Source organism: Hemicordylus capensis, chromosome 4 (genome assembly GCF_027244095.1).
Source record: "Hemicordylus capensis ecotype Gifberg chromosome 4, rHemCap1.1.pri, whole genome shotgun sequence".
Taxonomy (NCBI): Eukaryota; Metazoa; Chordata; class Lepidosauria; order Squamata; family Cordylidae; genus Hemicordylus; species Hemicordylus capensis.
Genome location: NC_069660.1, coordinates 61,498,689 through 61,515,785, shown reverse-complemented (window position 1 = coordinate 61,515,785; position 17,097 = coordinate 61,498,689). Strand labels below are relative to the sequence as shown.

At 45.6% G+C, this 17,097-nt stretch overlaps 1 protein-coding gene across 5 annotated transcripts in view; it reads right to left on the bottom strand.

The window, feature by feature from the left end:
* Nucleotides 1-17,097, bottom strand: part of LAMB3 (laminin subunit beta 3) — an 89,991-nt gene that overhangs the window by 40,799 nt on the left and 32,095 nt on the right. For all 5 annotated transcript variants that reach the window (XM_053246838.1, XM_053246839.1, XM_053246840.1 and 2 more), the window contains 7 exons: nt 15,405-15,596; nt 13,347-13,410; nt 11,390-11,577; nt 9,959-10,079; nt 8,164-8,352; nt 6,674-6,829; nt 742-938 (listed from right to left, as the gene is read on the bottom strand). In XM_053246838.1, the coding sequence (XP_053102813.1) occupies nt 742-938; nt 6,674-6,829; nt 8,164-8,352; nt 9,959-10,079; nt 11,390-11,577; nt 13,347-13,410; nt 15,405-15,596 (1,107 nt within the window). The remainder of the gene's footprint in view (nt 1-741; nt 939-6,673; nt 6,830-8,163; nt 8,353-9,958; nt 10,080-11,389; nt 11,578-13,346; nt 13,411-15,404; nt 15,597-17,097) is intronic.

Here is a 17,097-nt window from a genome sequence, read left to right as displayed (position 1 = left end):
GGGAGGCACCTCTAAGAATAAATAAATTTGGTGCTTACCTCCGCTCCCACCACACCTGAATGCTGTTAGGCGAAGCAGCATCCCGCCCAGCAGCCCCTGCGGCAGGGAATTGCCTCTGCCACTCACCTGGCTTCCATGGATCCGAGCCCCCACCAGCGGCCAGGTGAGAGGTGGAAGCGATTCCCCACCACAGGGGCTGCTGGGCGGCACGCTGCTTCGCCTATCAGCGTTCAGGTGTGGCGGGAGCGGAGGTAAGCACCAAATTTATTTACTCTTAAAGGTGCCTCCTGCCGCCACTCCTTGCCCCCAGCGGCGCATTCACGGGTCGCCACTGCTCATAGTGTATCAGGAAAAAATGGTACAATATATTTTTGAATGCCCCCCATCTACAAACAAAAATGAATCAAAAAGCCCTCCCTACACATGAACTAGCATTATCAGGGAGAAGCCATGCAGAGAATTTCCCCCCATGGAGAAGCATGGAACTCCATCATGCAACTCCATCACCACCCTGCAACCTCAACTGATACAAACCAGGAAAAGCTTTACCACTTTATTCAGCTGACTGTATAAACTAGTCTCAGTGGCAGCTATCGAACAAAAACGGCTTCTCCACCTCTTCATAGGACTGGAATGTGACCATAATTGTAGTGTAACAAATTGATCAGAATCTCCCTCTGCCTGCTCCCATGCAAACAAACACAGTAAGCTATGGCTCTGCAACCTCTTTATGGTCCGTACCTGGTTACACTGAGGACTGAGGGAATTCCAAGGGTCACAGCTGCATGGCTGGCAGCCCACACCACTTGCAATCTTCCAGTGATTCAGAGCACATGTGTCACACTTGTCTCCCACCACATTCGGGAGGCAGAAACAACGCCCGGTTTCATCGTCACAGGGCATGTTGCTGCGGCTGCCTAAGATGTTGCAGGCACAATCTGAAAAACACAGAAGATTACATTCTTGGTCAGAAATGGGACATGCTATGGCTGTTTTCCAGATGCTATTGCAGGAGGTACCAGAGCCATGGTATACATCAGACAGAAAGGTGTGGAAGGGTTGAGGGGAGAGAATTGTAGACTGTGCCACTTCAGGGTGCAAATGGAAGTGTTTTTGTTTTTTTTATGATTCCCCCCCTGCCAAAACCACCTTGCGGGTAGTAAGCCAGTACATTAGGGAGTTGGCTATATTAAACTTTCCTATCCAATATGCAAGTTTACTAAATGCATAGTCTTTTGATTGATTAAGTGCCGTCAAGTAGGTGTCGACTCTTAGTGACCACATAGATAGATTCTCATAGTTTTTTAGTCTGTGGCTAAAGATTCAAAATGCTTTGAATGGAAATGCCCTTCCTCAACTATAGTGTGAAGTGATACGGTCTAGAATGCTATTGCCTCACTGTAACACCTACTCCAGCCCGATTCATTCACCCCCCTCACACATTCTGTGAATGAATGGTGTGAGGAGGGGGACTATGCCCACAACAGCTACACATTCAGCTGAGTGCAAGAAAAGACTCCCTTTCATGTGTAGGCATTTTCACATGATCTAGAACCTGAAGCCCCTCCACACATCCAGCTGGGCATGAATAAGGCCTCTTTCATGCTTTCAGTTAAATATGCTGACATCAGGGATGTGGACAGGGGGCATGCCAATTTATGTCTTTATCTATCATATTTATATACTACCTTACCAGTGTACATTACAATATAAAAATAAAACAATTGAAACACTTTTGCAGAATAAAAGCAATTAAAAACAATTCACAGAGTGAAACAAACAATTTTAAATAAATATAAGTTAAAAGCCTGTGAAAACAGGTGTGTCTTGAGAGTCTTTTTAAAAGTAATCAGAGATGGATACAAATATGAATATGACAAATATTTATATACCGCTTTTCAACAAAAGTTCCCAAAGCAGTTTACAAAGAAAGAAACAAAGGAAGGAAGGAAGGAAGGAAGGAAGGAAGGAAGGAAGGAAGGAAGGAAGGACTATAAACATACAAACAAACAAACAAAATGGCTCCCTGTCCCCAAAGGGCTCACAATCTAGAAAAGAACATAAGACCAGCAACAGTCACAGGAGGGATGCTGTGCTGGGGATGTATAGGGCCAGTTTCTCTCCCCCTGCTAAATAAAGAGGATTACCACTTTATAAAAGGTGCATCTTTGCTCAGTTAGCAAAATAAGAGAAGCTCTTATTTTGACAGGGAGCATATTCCAAAGCCCCAAGGCAGCCACAAAAGGCTCGGGCCTTAGTTGCCACCAGATGAGCTGGCAGCAACTGTAACTGGACCTCCTCAGATGATCTTACTAGGCAGCAGGCTTCATGACAAAGAAGGTGGTATATTAAGTATCCTGGACCTAAGCCATTCAGGGCTTTATAGATAATGACCAGCACTTTGTATTTCACTTGAAAACATAGCAGCAGCCAGTGCAGTTCTTTAAGAATCGGTGTTCTGTGGTCCCTTCAGAAGCCAACTGGGAGCAGAGCCAGCAGGCATGATTCCGCTACCCTGCTCCAAGAGTTCCCTGAACATGTGAGGGGGGGAAGCAAATGGGGTTTCTCTGTAAGAGCTCTAAAGCCCCCTTTAGACCATTCGGGACTAACCTGCCACTCAGGTAAAACAGGAAATCCTCCCAAGCACAATGGCTCTTCCCTGTGTCAGTGTTGCCCCAATTTCTGAAAGAAATTACTCTTCCCAGGAGCCTGGGGCTGCTCATGTGACCGATGTGCCACAAGAAGACGTGGTTTCCACCTCATCAATACAAAAACCCCACTCACCTATTCAACCCAGAGGCGATCTGTCCCATGGACCTTTCTTGAGGATCTGGTCCGTGGCTTCTTGTCTCCAGGGATTGGGGGCTCCAAATGTTCTGGGGGCAGGTGTGGGTCTACCCACACCTCCCATGCCTCTGCCCCGTGCCTGCCCCACTGCTGCCCACCACGCTGATCAAAGCCGTTTTCACTGCTATTTGCTCGGCTGGGGGGTGAGCCGAGCAGACCTCCTCTGTGGTGGTGGTGGGCTGGTGGGCCTGTCTGTCTGGGCACACCTGCACAGTGGAAGTATCAAGTGTCATAAGCTCATGACGTCACAGGCTTGTGATGCTCGATACTGCTGCTGCACCCACCAACGCCACCATGGGGGAGGCTCGGCTCACCACCCCCCACCCCTCGGCCACGCAAATGCTGGTGAAAATGGCAAAGATCGGGGCTTCTGGCAGGTTTTATTTTTCAACAAATTTTTAAAGGGGGGGGGGCTCACAGTGCTGGGGGAGGTGCCCTCTGAAGCCCTTCAGATCCGGGCTCCAAAATGACCTAGGAGCATCATTGAGTCAACCCTCCTGTCCCACACTCCTTGCACCTGCAGCAGCTGTGAAATAGCCTTGACAGATAGCTTCCCCTTGCCATCTCTGGTTTGTAGGTACATAGAAATATAGGAAGCTACCTTATACTATATCAGACCATTGGTCCATCCAGCTCAGTATTGTCTACATTGACTGGCAGCAGCTCTCCAAGGTTTCAGGCAGGAGTCTCTCCCAGTCTCACCTGGAGATGCCAGGGAGTGAACCTTGGATCTTCTGCATGCAAGCAGATGCTCTGCCACTGAGCTATGCCCCACCCCGACTCACCCAAATACAAACCAGGGCAGATCCTACTTAGCAGGGGACAATTTGTGCTCACTACTGCAAGACGAGGTCTCCTCCTTAAACTGCTGTAGCAGTGTTCTATATGTCAGGGACCTAAGGAAGCGTAATTTCCCCAGGATGTTGGGGAAACTACATTTCCTGGGATCCATAATATGTAGGTGGTGGAGGAGATCTACCTGCCGCTGCTGCCACCACATCCGCAACAACCAGGCAAGAGGAGGGAGAAGGAAGGATTAAGTGGGTGGGTAGGCAGATGGGAGATAAATGAGCAAGTTGTAGATGGTGAGAGGGAGGAATTTTCCCACTCAGATTGCAGTCCAAGCAGGAAAATAACTCTCGGGATCCTTATGATAACCTTGGTTTGAACTTGAAGGCAAGCATAATGAGTCTTGAAGTCTGTGTTATGAGTCAAAGAATTACAGACTTTGGCAACAGAACCCAATTCCTAATTGAGTCCAGGAAGGTTTGCCCATTCAGGGTACTGGTGGTGATACCCATTTTCTTTCAGCTCAACACAGGCAGTCAGGCACTTTATCAGTAAAGGTAATTTCATCCAGTATTGTCCCCAGATCAAATTTAACTAAGCATCTACTGCCACCTTCTGGAAATGAGCTGAAGCTCAATAATACAGTTCAACATGCGTAGTAGCAGCTGGAAGGAGCATATTCCTTTCTCAAACTGCAGCCCTCCCGCAGATGTAGCCAGTATTGGTGCCGGGTAGAAGTCGCCCCATCAACAGCTGAGCTGGTGCAAAAGAAAGGTCCATGACTGGCGTATTTCTGCCACTCTCAACCTGATGCCGGGCAAGTACTCTCTTGTCTGCAGACAACCAGACTTCTCAATGAAGCCTGGAAGTGGCAGATAGGGGTCCTCAGGGGTACCCCTCAGCTGCTGGATGGCCTGGCTCCAGACAGTGTAGTCTGGAGCTCTCAGCTCCCTTGAGAAGTCCATAATGATGGGGAAAGTTGAAGGAAAGAGAAGAAGAGGACGACCAGCAGCAAGGTGGATGGATTTGATCGTGACAGCAATGAATGCACCACTGGGAGACTTTAAAGGCCAAGTTGCAAACAGATCATCCTGGAGAGAATCAATCTATGTGGTCGCTAAGAGTCGACAATGACTTGATGGCACTCAATCAATCACTAGCCACTGTGACTGGCGATGATGACGTTGAGGGCCACAGTCTGCTTGATTGCCGCAGTTTGACACCTCTAGTCTAAAACAAAGTATTTGCCTATGAGACTGCAATGTGATTAATGGATATAGATCCAGGGATTCCCTCCAGAGATATGTATTGGTTTCACAAGCTGAGGTGCAGCTGAAACCATACACAGAGTTCTTAGCACTGGGAACCAGAGAGTAGGGGTTAGGATCTAGAGAGCTGGGTGACAGAAAATAGAACTTTCAAGACATCCCCCCTGCTCTTTTTCTATATGGGGTAGAGCATTGGAATTTTTCATCCTGCTCTATTAAAAAAACCCAGGCTGCATTAACTTAAAAGTAATTCGCACAAGCAACTTGGAGTGGTGAGAATGTGAATTGTGCAAAAATGGGCTGAATTCTGGGCTCAGAGAGTGCAGAGATCCTGTGAAAACACAATCCACAACTCAACCCACATTTACCATGCTCCAGCTCAATCCACTTTTAGCGGCTTTGTGGCAGCACAGTAAGGGGACCAATTATAAGCTGTGCTCATGATGATGCAAAAGCACAAGCAAAAATAGACTGATATGCTCCATCTCACCAGTTTGAGAATGTGAGTTGACCACAGAGCTGTAAAAGATCCAGAAAAGGTCAGAGGGATGGAACTTCATATTCCTCTATGAAGAACATTTTGTTTTGTTTTTAATTTAAAAAAAGGTTGTTTCATTTTAGTTCAGGTGGGAGGGAAGAGTTTACTAAGGGCAGTCATTTAAGAGGTTTATAAAATTTTGAACAGTGTGGAGATAACTGAGCAGAGAGTGATTCTTACCTCTCAAAATACTAGGATGTGGTCATCCAATTAATTGAATGGCACTAGGTTCAATACAGCACACCAGAGAGGTACATTTTCACCCAATATACAATTTTAATGTCTGGCATTCATTACCATCAGACATTGTGATAGAGACTACCTTAGGTAGCTTTTGAAAGATAGGATAGATCTGTTACTTTAATAGTTAATTTTTATTTATTTGTTTGTTTGTTTATTGTCCAATTTTATACCACCTTTCATAAGGCATCCCAAGACGAAAGTTAAAATACAATAAAATTCATAAAAATCACATTCAAACCTTAAAATCAGTTACAAGTAAAAATCATAACACACACACACACACACACACACACACACACACACACACACACAAAACCCAACAACAACATAAAAAGACAAACAGAAGCAGGAGAGCTGAAAGCAGCCCCTGAACAAATAAAAAGGTCTTTAGTTGTTTTTCAAAAACAGTCACCAATGTCAAAGAGTGGACATTTACAGGGAGAGCATTCCAACACCCCCCCTCCCCCCGGGCAACAACAGAGGAGGTTCTGTCTCTAATGCATGGCAATTTAGCCTCTCTCAATGTCATCGGCACACAACAAAGGCCCCTCTGACAACCTTGTTGGGCAGGCAGAAACCCTTGAGAGCAAGTGGACCTTTCAGGTATCCAGGACCCAAACTATTAATAATGGAAAGCTCTACTTATCTCTAATTAAAAGATGCTTAGGACAAGCATCTTTGGAGACACTCCACCATGCTCTGTTTGAGAGCTTCAAAGGGACATCTGGGTTGGCACTGTTGCAAACAAAGTGCTGGACTAAAAGGGGACTTGAAGTCTGATTAAGCAACGAAATCTGTATGATTTGTCCTGCCCTGCATTTCTAGGACTGGGCAGTAGGGGGCAATCTAAAAAGGTTCCATCTCATGTTGGGTGCTAAGTTAATTCATTCAGGTGTTTCAAGTTGTTCAGCCTGTAAATGTGCTTTTGATCATCCATCCTCACCTATGAGTATGTTTCTTTATATCCTTAGAATCTCGCCTCACTCACCTCTGCAACCCTGGGGGTTGGAATTGACTAACTGGGTGAATCCAGGCTTGCAGAGATGGCAGCGGTCACCCTGCACATTGTCCTTACAGACACAGCGGCCATTCAGGGGGTCACAGCTGGAGCCAGGGACAGTGCCATCTGGGTCGCATTCACAAGCTAAGAAAAGGAAGACATCAAATCCACAGTGAGTCAGATTCCAGCAAAAGAACTGACATCAGAACTGGGAAACAGGGTGAGACCTTGACATGGGGACTCAGTATTGCCTAGCACGTCCTGATTTATTTTACCCACTTTTTATATGGAGATGGGGTTGCCAACTCTTGAAATAAAATATAAAATAAATCTGGTACACCAGCAGGGTCTGAAGGAAAAACCTGGTAGGTAAAGGGCCCGATCCTCACAGCAACAGCAATGTTCATCTCATGTATTTGTATATTTTAAGTGCTTACAATTCCTCTGCCACCAAGCAGTCTCATCCATACAGGATATCAGGCCATCAAAGATCAATCCAACACAGTCCAAACTGGAATTCTGTCACAAGCACAAAGCAAAGACTAAAAGCTCAAGGAAGTGAGCCCAGCCACGGACTATATGTCACATGACATGCATATATGTGCACAGCCCATATATGAAGCATACTAGCCGACCCTGCACAGAGCAACTGTGCACTCTTTGGGGCCGGCAGTTACCTCTCCCCCCCCGCCCCGCCTTCTGTCCCAGTCTCCACTTCCAGGCCCAGCCACCTCTCCTCCCCACCGCCACTTCTGCCCCCCCTTTCTCCCCTCCCCCTCCTGGGCCTTGCCTCCGTGGCTGGGCTGGGCCCGCCACTGCCTCTGGCCTCTGCGGCCAGGCCTGCCACTGCCGCAGCGACCAATCCTCCTGGGTGCGCCTCAGCCAATCAGGCCCGTCTGCCGCCCAACCAATCAGCTGGGCACTGGGACGCACATTCCAAGGCACACCCAGGAGAATTATATATATAGATTATTACGCATCTAGAAGGCATTCCAGAAATCATTTACTCTTTTTACAAGAGGGACACAAAGGATTCGTCTAATTTCAGGTATTGTCACAGCAGGGACAATGCCTCCTCACAGCAGTGTCCTACTCAGAAACATGCCACAGCTGCTTGGCATACCATAAGCAGTACATGCCACAAGTTGCAGGCTCCATGGCTCCAAAGCACAGTGTGATCACAGCTCTCATGATTCTCATGGGAGTTCAGTCATTCCCATGATGATGCTGTATTCTGGAGCCACAGAGTGTGTTTTTTAGTAGAGTGCTGTTGCAAAGAAGCATTTTCCTTATGCCAGCAGTGGACTGTACAGTTGTTTTGGGTGCTCTGGAACCTCTGTTTTGCCTTTATAACACTACTACTAACCGTTGGTTCTTGTGATTCTTAGTATACACATCTAAGCAGAGGCACAAATATGTAATATAGATTCTAGAGAAGTCCATTATGGAGTTCAGAGAACTCTTAAGCACCCACTTACGGAGACAGGCTTCTGGGTGGCCAAGATCAAAGCGTTGGCTACGAAAGAAGTTAATCTTGCAATGTTCACAGTTCCTTCCTGCAGTATTGTGCTGGCAGTCTTCACACACACCCCCACTCACTCCCCCATTGGTTTGGTACACAGCTGGGTCAAAATGACACTTGTTGGAATAGCCATTACAGTTGCACCCTAGGAGAAAAAAGCAATCAGTCAGTTTCTATATGAAGATCAGTAAAAACAACTGTATTACTTTTAAGCTCCCAGGAGATGGTGCTCTGATCTCCCTCATCAATCCTACAGCAAAGTATATGTTAATAACAAGTTCTCCGTTTTTAGCTTTCTAAATAACTTTTAATTTGGATTTTTTAAGAAAAAACTATTGTAATTTTAATTGTGGTTTTAGCCTGGTCTTTAGACTTAATTTATTTAACTTTACTAGTCTTATTTTACATTGTATCTATGTTACTAATGTTGTGAGCTCCCCCGAGCAGTAGTGTTCTGGAGGGGCAGGGTATAAATATTTTAAATAAACAAACAACAGAAAGAAGTCTGCATTGTAGCTCCACATAAAGCATATGGTTGAGGCTTCTGTATTTGTCTAACCTATAATTCTGTAGGCAAAAAAACAATGAAAGCAATTGAAGCCTTTGTGTGGAGGGCTGTAACTCAAGAGGTAGAACATGTGGATCGTGCTTGTTTGCTTATTAAATTTCTATTCTGCCTTTCTTCCCAAGAGCTCAGGGCAGTGTGCATGGAGTCCTCAGGCAGTCTTCTCTCTAGGCACAAACCAGACCCAGACCTGCTTCGATTTAGCAAAGTGGCTACACTGTGCTTTCAATCCAATATTATTCCCAATACACACAAAAAATACCCAGGCTCCAATTGTAGGCTCTTAGGAAGTCATGGTCAGGGTTGCCACAGGGCCAGGAAAACACAGGCCTAGTGTGCTCCTATGCCTTTAAACGATAGCTATTATGAACCAGCATATGAATCATTTTATGGCAAGGAGAAGAACCTACATATGAAACTGCCTTTGTCAGAGGTCCTTCCAGAAGGTAATAAGCTGGACACCTGCCCACAAGTTTCAAGCATGAGTTTATTCCAACTATTAGTTAGTCAGCAACTTTCCAGTGTCTCAGGCAGGGGTCTTTCTCAGCCCTGCTACTTAATCCCTTTTTTTCTTTTTTTAGTTAGGGATGCCAGTGATTTAATCTAGAATCTTTTGCAAAGTATGGGCTTGAGCAATGAGCTGTGACCCTTCCCCTGCTAATGAATGAAGATCAAGCTGTCGAGCACACGAGCAGGGAACAGCAAAGTATCAGCCACCCTAGTCATGGCTGAAATCTCTTGACTGGATGAACCACTGATGTAACTTAGGGCAATTTCACAAGACTTAGATTGTTGTTGTTTTTTTAAATGTACTTCCCTCCAGTCAACATCACAAATGCACCCCTTCCCCTGAAGTGCCCCAAGTCACTTTAAGATATGTCCCTGAGGGTTGTGCAGCCCTGCAGGACATATTTTTGGGCAGTTCAAGGCACTTCCAGGAGAAGGGGAAATTGGCAAAATTCCCCCTCCTATGCAAGCACCGCTGATGCTATAGTTGGGAAGCCTTCTGCTGCCTAGGTACATCTCACATGGCACGCATGCAGCTTTAGTCAGGATGTTGGCCAATAATTTTAATCACTAGAACATACAAAAATATTTAAAAGTACCAATTATATTTCTGAAAGGTTTGTTTAAAACATCTTTGGGTCAAATCTATTTTTCTATGCAATTAGACACGCATACGTACGATGGCATTCATTAGGATTGTCATCGCTGCCAGGTCTCCACGGCTGGTCATTGTAAAAAGCTGCACAGTGTTCACAGTTTGGCCCAGCAGTGTTGTGCTGGCACACACAGTGCCCATGAACCTGAAGTGGAAAGGAAGCTTGGTGTGAGAAGTTCTATAACTCCTTCTGCTACTCTTGGTAGGTATTAGTTCTCATATCCTGTCTTTTTCTGCCTGGTCTAATAAAGACCTCCCTTCTAGTTTATTCACAACTGATGTTCAAGGTGCTAACATACTGGTTTTTGAGGGGGGGTTGTACACACGGTACAGCTAAAATCTTTGTGGAATACCAACTGTTCAGTTGCCTGTCAGATCCCTGTCATTTAAACAGTCAATCAGAAGATGAATGGGATCAACTTGTAACAGATCAAATGAGAATATTATACCAAACCCTGTATAGTGCAGTATGGTCATGTCTGATTGGTACATGTCGGATCAGAAAAGAAAAGAATGCACACCTTTATCATGACCAAATGCAAAAACCTTTAAATGAGAGCAGGAAGTGCTAAGCCCTCTCCCCACAAGAAGCCTGTCAGTTTGTCTCACCAACACTCTTCCCCATCCTCCTCCACACAATATGAAATGACAGAAGGGAATGGGGAGAGACCGTCATCCACCCATAATCTGCACACTCCTCTGACTCCCCTCTTGAGCAGTTTCCCATCTTGAGAGACAGACATAGGTCTGATTCACACAATTGTTCAAATCTAGGTTTTATGTGGGTTACTGACATTAGCATGACAGGAATCTCAAATTCATCTTGAGCTATAAACCACCTTCACAAAATCATGCTAATGTCGGTAACCCACATTAAGCCCAGATTTGACTGATTCTGTGAATCAGGCCACTGAATCCTTTCTGTCAAGCCCTCCGCTGCCTTCGTCCATTTGTCTTTGCAAGCCAAGAAATGGCAAAGACAGCAAGAAAAGGGGCTCACGAAGCAAGCATAAAGAGTGCACACAATTCATTTCCTTCTCTGTCTCTCCTTTCTCCCCGGACTCCTGACTCTGAGCAACCTCAGAAGCCAAGATGGAGAGACGAGATTAGTAGTTGGGAGAAAGGGGGCCGACACATTACTCCTCAGGAGCCTGGTTAAGCCCAAGGCTACTGGTCACTGACTCCTAGGATAGTCAGAAATACAATTTAAAGCAGCCTGTCTATGCTTCTGTGCATGCCAAACAAGCAATTTTTGCAACTCCAACGAAACAGTTGGCAAGACCTTATCACCTCTGTCTCAGAGACTCACTTTGAAAAACACAGAAGGCTTCTGGCATATCATTTCAAATGTGTAGGAATCAATTTTACAAATGAGACATCACATTGCAGAATTAACCTACTAGAAACAAAGGAAGGAGTAAGGAAGCAATATAGCAACATCGTAATCACCCTCACCATAGCATTGGGTTCTCCAGAGGAGACATCAGAGGCAGCACAGCGGTCTGCATGCCCGTTACAGAAGCAGCTCCCTTGCACCTGCATCTCCGTCAAAGCATAGAAAGCATTGGGTATGTGGTCTCCATGGTACGGGAGGCGGGACAGGTGGGTGAAGTTGACCCTCAAGTTAGTGAACTGACCTAGATCTATTGAGATAAGAGAGAAAGCAACAAAAGAAAGCAAGTGAGAGAGAAGTGGCAAGGAGCCAAATCCTTTAGCTGCGGGAACAAAGATCAAGCAAGTCATGAAGGCCTGTTGGCTGTCTGTGGTTTTCTTCATCAAACCGTGTATGAAACATAAGAACATAAGAACAGCCCTGCTGGATCAGGCCCAAGGCCCATCTAGTCCAGCATCCTGTTTCACACAGTGGCCCACCAGATGCCGCTGGAAGCCTCAGACAGGAGTTGAGGGCGTGCCCTCTCTCCTGCCATTACTCCCCCGCAACTGGTACTCAGAGGCAACCTGCCTTTGAGGCTGGAGGTGGCCCACAGCCCTCCGACTAGTAGCCATTGATAGTCCTCTCCTCCATGAAGTCATCCAAACCCCTCTTAAAGCCATCCAGGTTGTCGGCTGTCACCACATCCTGTGGCAGAGAGTTCCACAAGTGGATCATGCATGTGAAAGCAAAGAAAGCAACTAGGCTATTGACATGACTGGGAGGGTGGGTGGGTGGTGCGTGGGAGGGAGGGCACGCAGGGGGTTAGACAGGGACCAACCTAGCTTCCCCCAGACAATCGGCATTCCATTCTTCGGCGTGCCACCGCACACCGATACAATCCGTGCTGCTCATGGCAGCATGGATCTCTGGAGGCCAGGACAAGGCATCATGGCCTACGGATATCCCATGTTACACATTGCCTAAGCCATCACGGATTGTCTAAGCCAGTGTGTGCAAGCACCCCAAGCACACACACAACCCCAACACCAGGGTTAAGGGCATGCTCACGCCATGCCCTTAAATCTCAGCTAAAGGCCAGGATAAAAAGTAGGGTTAGGTGGGTAGGCAGCACCAGGACCCACAAAGATCCAAGCACTGCACACCAGCAGCCTAACCCAGGCTGGGTTGCTCCTAGCTTGTAGCAGCATGGATAATCTGGGAGCATGAGCTGTGCTTCCAGCAGCATGTGTGCGATTGTCTGTGGGGAGGAGGTGAGTTGGACCCTCCCTGCCCCCCCCCCCCCGCCCACCTGCCTGCCACAACGAGAGAATAGCCTCACCAAATGCTACTCTCAGTTGGATACTAGAAGCACTATTGACTGTATTTGCCTACAGAGGATTTCCAAGCTACGTTAAGGAATGCGTTCTTGTCTCTAAACAGCAAATGTTGTTATTTGTTAGCACACACAATTGCACCACTGTGCAGGAGTTCTCAATTTGGCATCGTAGCATTAACAACATCCCTAATTTATATACACATCAACTCAACTAAACATCACTTAAAAAACAAAGGTCTGGTTTAGACAATCCACCATGAAGGTGCCAACAAGCCCACACAGGCATCCTCCCTCCTCCCCTCCCCTCCTCCCACTTGGTCCTTCTTGCGTCATGCAGACATACACAGCTGATAAAGCTCCCCATAGTCTGACTGTCAGTTGTGTGTATCAGACTCGCTTCTGACAATTCCAGCATTATAATGATTGATATCACGAGTCTCTTCTCCAGCCCCAAATATGCACACTTCTTAAAATAAGGTGGGGAAGGTAATTGAACACAGAAATGATATCTAATTCTGAAATAAAGCATTTGCTTGACTTTGGTCTTATGACCAAAGCTGAAGTGAAGCATCTTCAAGACTCATTAGATGGAAGGAATCCTCCACTTGGGTACCCACACAAGTTCTGCTCCTTGTAATCCCCCAATAAATTTCTAGCTGAACAATGCAGCTCACTTCCCACAGACATAAATATGTACGTACTGTTGATTATTTGGCTTTGAGATGCCGTCATCCCAGATGCAAGGCCAATGGGGTTGAACTCAATCTTGCAAAAACAAAGAAAGAGGAGATTATTAAGGTCAAAGAATGCAGCCATAAATTTTGCTAACATCTCTTCTTGGAAATTGTCAACAGCACTTCCAAGTTAGAAAAACTGCATTTGCACTATCACTAAGAAGGTGGTTACCGTAGTAATGAGAACTACGAACTACGTAGTAATGAGAACTACATAGTAATGAGAACACCTATCAACACTGAGTCATGTTGGAAATGCTTGTGAGTATTGCCTATCATAATTTCTGCAAGCAAAGTTCTGCTCAGACAAGGTTTGGACAATGGACAATGTGAAGTATAAGGAATGAAATTTCATTCTAGATATAAGGAAAACAAACTCTCATTTCAGAGTAGAGCCAAACAGTCTTGGGATAGGAATAGGAACCAGGATCCACAATTACTCATCTCTGGGCTAGTATGGCAGGTGGCATAAAGCTCCCAACCAAGTCTTCAACTGGGCCAGAGATCAACTCAAGGACCATTTTTTAATGTGAGGGAACATGAAAAGAATAAGGAAGAGTGTCTGAGCAGTTGCAAATTGTCTTTCATTAAAGAATAACATAGTTTGATTCTATACTCCTGGGATTAGGGCAGGGGTTAGGGCAGATCAGTGTATCCAAATTAACTATTGTGCCTAAAGAGGGCTTTGGAATATGCTCCCGGTTGAAACAAGAACATCTCCTTCTCTGTTTGTTTTCAGGAAGAACCTCAAGACTCTACTGTTTCGCAGACTTTTAATTAAAATTAATTTTAATAATTTTAAAAACTTGTTTTAATAACTATTTTATTCTATTGTTTTTAGTGTGTCATGTATTTTCATCTATGACTTTTAAATATTTTAAATTTTGTACACTGCCTAGAGATGTACATATCAGGTGGCATAAAAATATGATTGATTGATTGATAAATAAATACGCCTTCTGTTCACTAGTTCAGCTAGGTTGGAAGTGGTTAACTATTTCACACAAAAGTGGCTTGATGGCCCCTCCTGCATTTGTTGCTGTGCAGCTATCACCAAGCAGATGGGTAGATGAAGGGCAGTTGCATTTCTGCTGCAGTACAGGAGCTCTGATAATGGCTGTCATCAAAGCAGTTGGGCTGTGCAAGCCAGCTTGGTTCAAGTCGAGCTCAACGCCGAGCCACCTTGGCTCAACAGGTTCAGAAATCAAACCAGGCCTGATCCAGAACTCTACTGGTAAAGGGGAATCAGGTGAGGTCAACCTTTGCTCATGCAAATGGCCTCTGTGCATGCATGAAGGTAATGAAAATGGCCTCCATGCATGTGTAGAGGCCCGAACCAGGCCACCACTGGCCCTGCCAACTCTGGGGGAGATCTACAGGGGTGGGGGAAGCCGCTGCCCTCACTACCCTCACTGCCACCCCCACAGCCTCTGCTGCAGCCATTGCAGCTGGCACTTGTAAGTACCTATTTACTTCCCTCCCACCCCCTCTACCTTTAGACTACCCCCACCCGCCCCTTTACTGGTAAAGGTAGATTCCCACCGGATTCCCCTATACCAGTAGAGCTACTAGCTAGTTGCACTGGGTCCAGTTTGACGAAGGGAAAATCTAAACTGGGCCGGGTTGACTTGAATCTGGTCCGGATTTGAGCCAAACCGGCAAACCCAGTTTTTCTTACCCCTACAAAGCAGACAAACTGGCGGATGTCCTAGAAGTTTGCTAAATTTGGTGAAACTCGTGTAGAGCCAGTTTGGATGATACATCTAATGGCCCATCCTGAAACCTGCGGGGGGGGGGAACCATGGGTGCACACTACTACAAATGGAGTATTTAATTAGCAGTTTTAGGGACAGACCAAATGTACCACTATCATCCCACCCTATTAGGCAGCAGTTGGATGGCATGCTAGGGGAAGATATGTGCTTGCCCCTGCTCTTCCCCCACACATTTAGGATGAGCGGGTGGACATATTGTTTGAACTGGTCCCCAGCCTTTCCAAGTCCATGGGTATCACAGTCACAATACCTTCCCCCCATTCTGAGGTGGTCTGTGCTGAGTCTGCAAATCCTGGCACCGCACATCCTGCCAGTTCTGAGGGAGGCCTCTGGGAAGAGATGGAAATGAGGAAGCACAGTCTGTGGACAAGTACTGATAAACCCTCCAGGTTTTGCCAAAATCAGTAGAATGCTCAATCACCAGGCCATTTGGCAGGGGGCTCTGGAGGAATAGGAAGAGAGACATAAAGGCAGATTATACTGGGTACAACAAAAGAGAGGAAGATATAATTCCATGGGTGTCTGCTTTTCCAGAAAATTCAAAATAATATATATCAATAGAATTGGTTTTTAAAAAAACAACATTTGATATACAATTGCTCTGTTTGCAGAGTCAGAGGTGTTGCTAGGTAATTTAAAAATCCAGGACCTGGCCCCACACAGCCCCGCTTTTGATAATTAAACTCAGTCATACCTCCCCAAGAAAAAATATGTATATTTTTTAAAGTCTCCAATATAATACAGCACCTATGAAGGTGGAAGCAGCAGAGAGCTAGATGAGGCTAGGAGCTCTCTCCCATGCTCTGTGCAGGTGAATCTATGGTTTCCCTTCCTTTCTGGAAGAGGTCATAGAGGAGGGAAGTGGGTGATTAGATCTGAGGCTTTAAGCCATCCATTTGGGGCCCATGCCCACCCCCCCAATGATACCCCTGCTAACAGTCCATTTCCTCTTTTGGAAATTTTTCATTTTTGATAGACACTGGCAAGAACAAGTGTGGCCAGTAGCAGAAAGAAGGGACACACAGCAGGGACAAGGGAGGGAAACATGACCTGAGAGGTAGGGATGTGCATGAATCAAATTTTCAGATTAGATTAGAATCCAAATTGAAATTTGCCAATTCAATTCAATTTTTAATCAATTTGATTTGGATTTGAATCAAAATTTGAACTTATTGAATTTGAACTTATTTTGGTGACTTTTTTTTACCAATCAGGGCACATGAATGGTTTTTTTAAAGGTGCAAAAATGTCCCTAAACTGTCACCGAATCAATTCAGACGGATTAAAATTTAAAACTGGACAATTCAATCTGCCTTACTTTTGCTTTATGTTTATGATCAAGTTGCCATTTGGAAAGGAACTATTTCGGTTCAGTGCTCAGTATACAGCCCTCAATAATTAATTGCTGATTAATCAATTGCACAGATCAATCTGTGCCAAAGAAGGTGAATCTTCTGCATAGGCCTTGCAAACCTATAAGTAGCAGAATAACTATTGCCTCCTTCACAGAAGGGAAAAAGAGGATAGTTAGTCCAAACTACATCTTACATGGAAGTGGGTGGAACTCTCCATAATGGCTTTTCTGTGACTATAAATCTTCCTTCCTGCAGCTAATAACAGCCTCAATGAGGCAATTCAAGAGAGAGGGACCATTCACACGACCTACCGGGTGGTTGAGCAAGCAGGGGGAAGGCTTTGCAAAACTTGCCTTCCCCCCAGATGATAATTCCTTGCTTGGTGGGAGCGTGGAGCACACTCCCACATGATCCCTGCTGCTCCATGCAGCACGGAGCAGGGCAGATCATTCTGAGGCCACCAGGATTCATTGACCCGGCCTCCGGGTATCCCACAGTGCACCATACCCTGAGTGCTGTGCACAGGGGGATTCGCCCAGGAGATGAGTGCTCTAGCCTCCCATCTCTGTGTCAGTGAGAGCTGCAAGT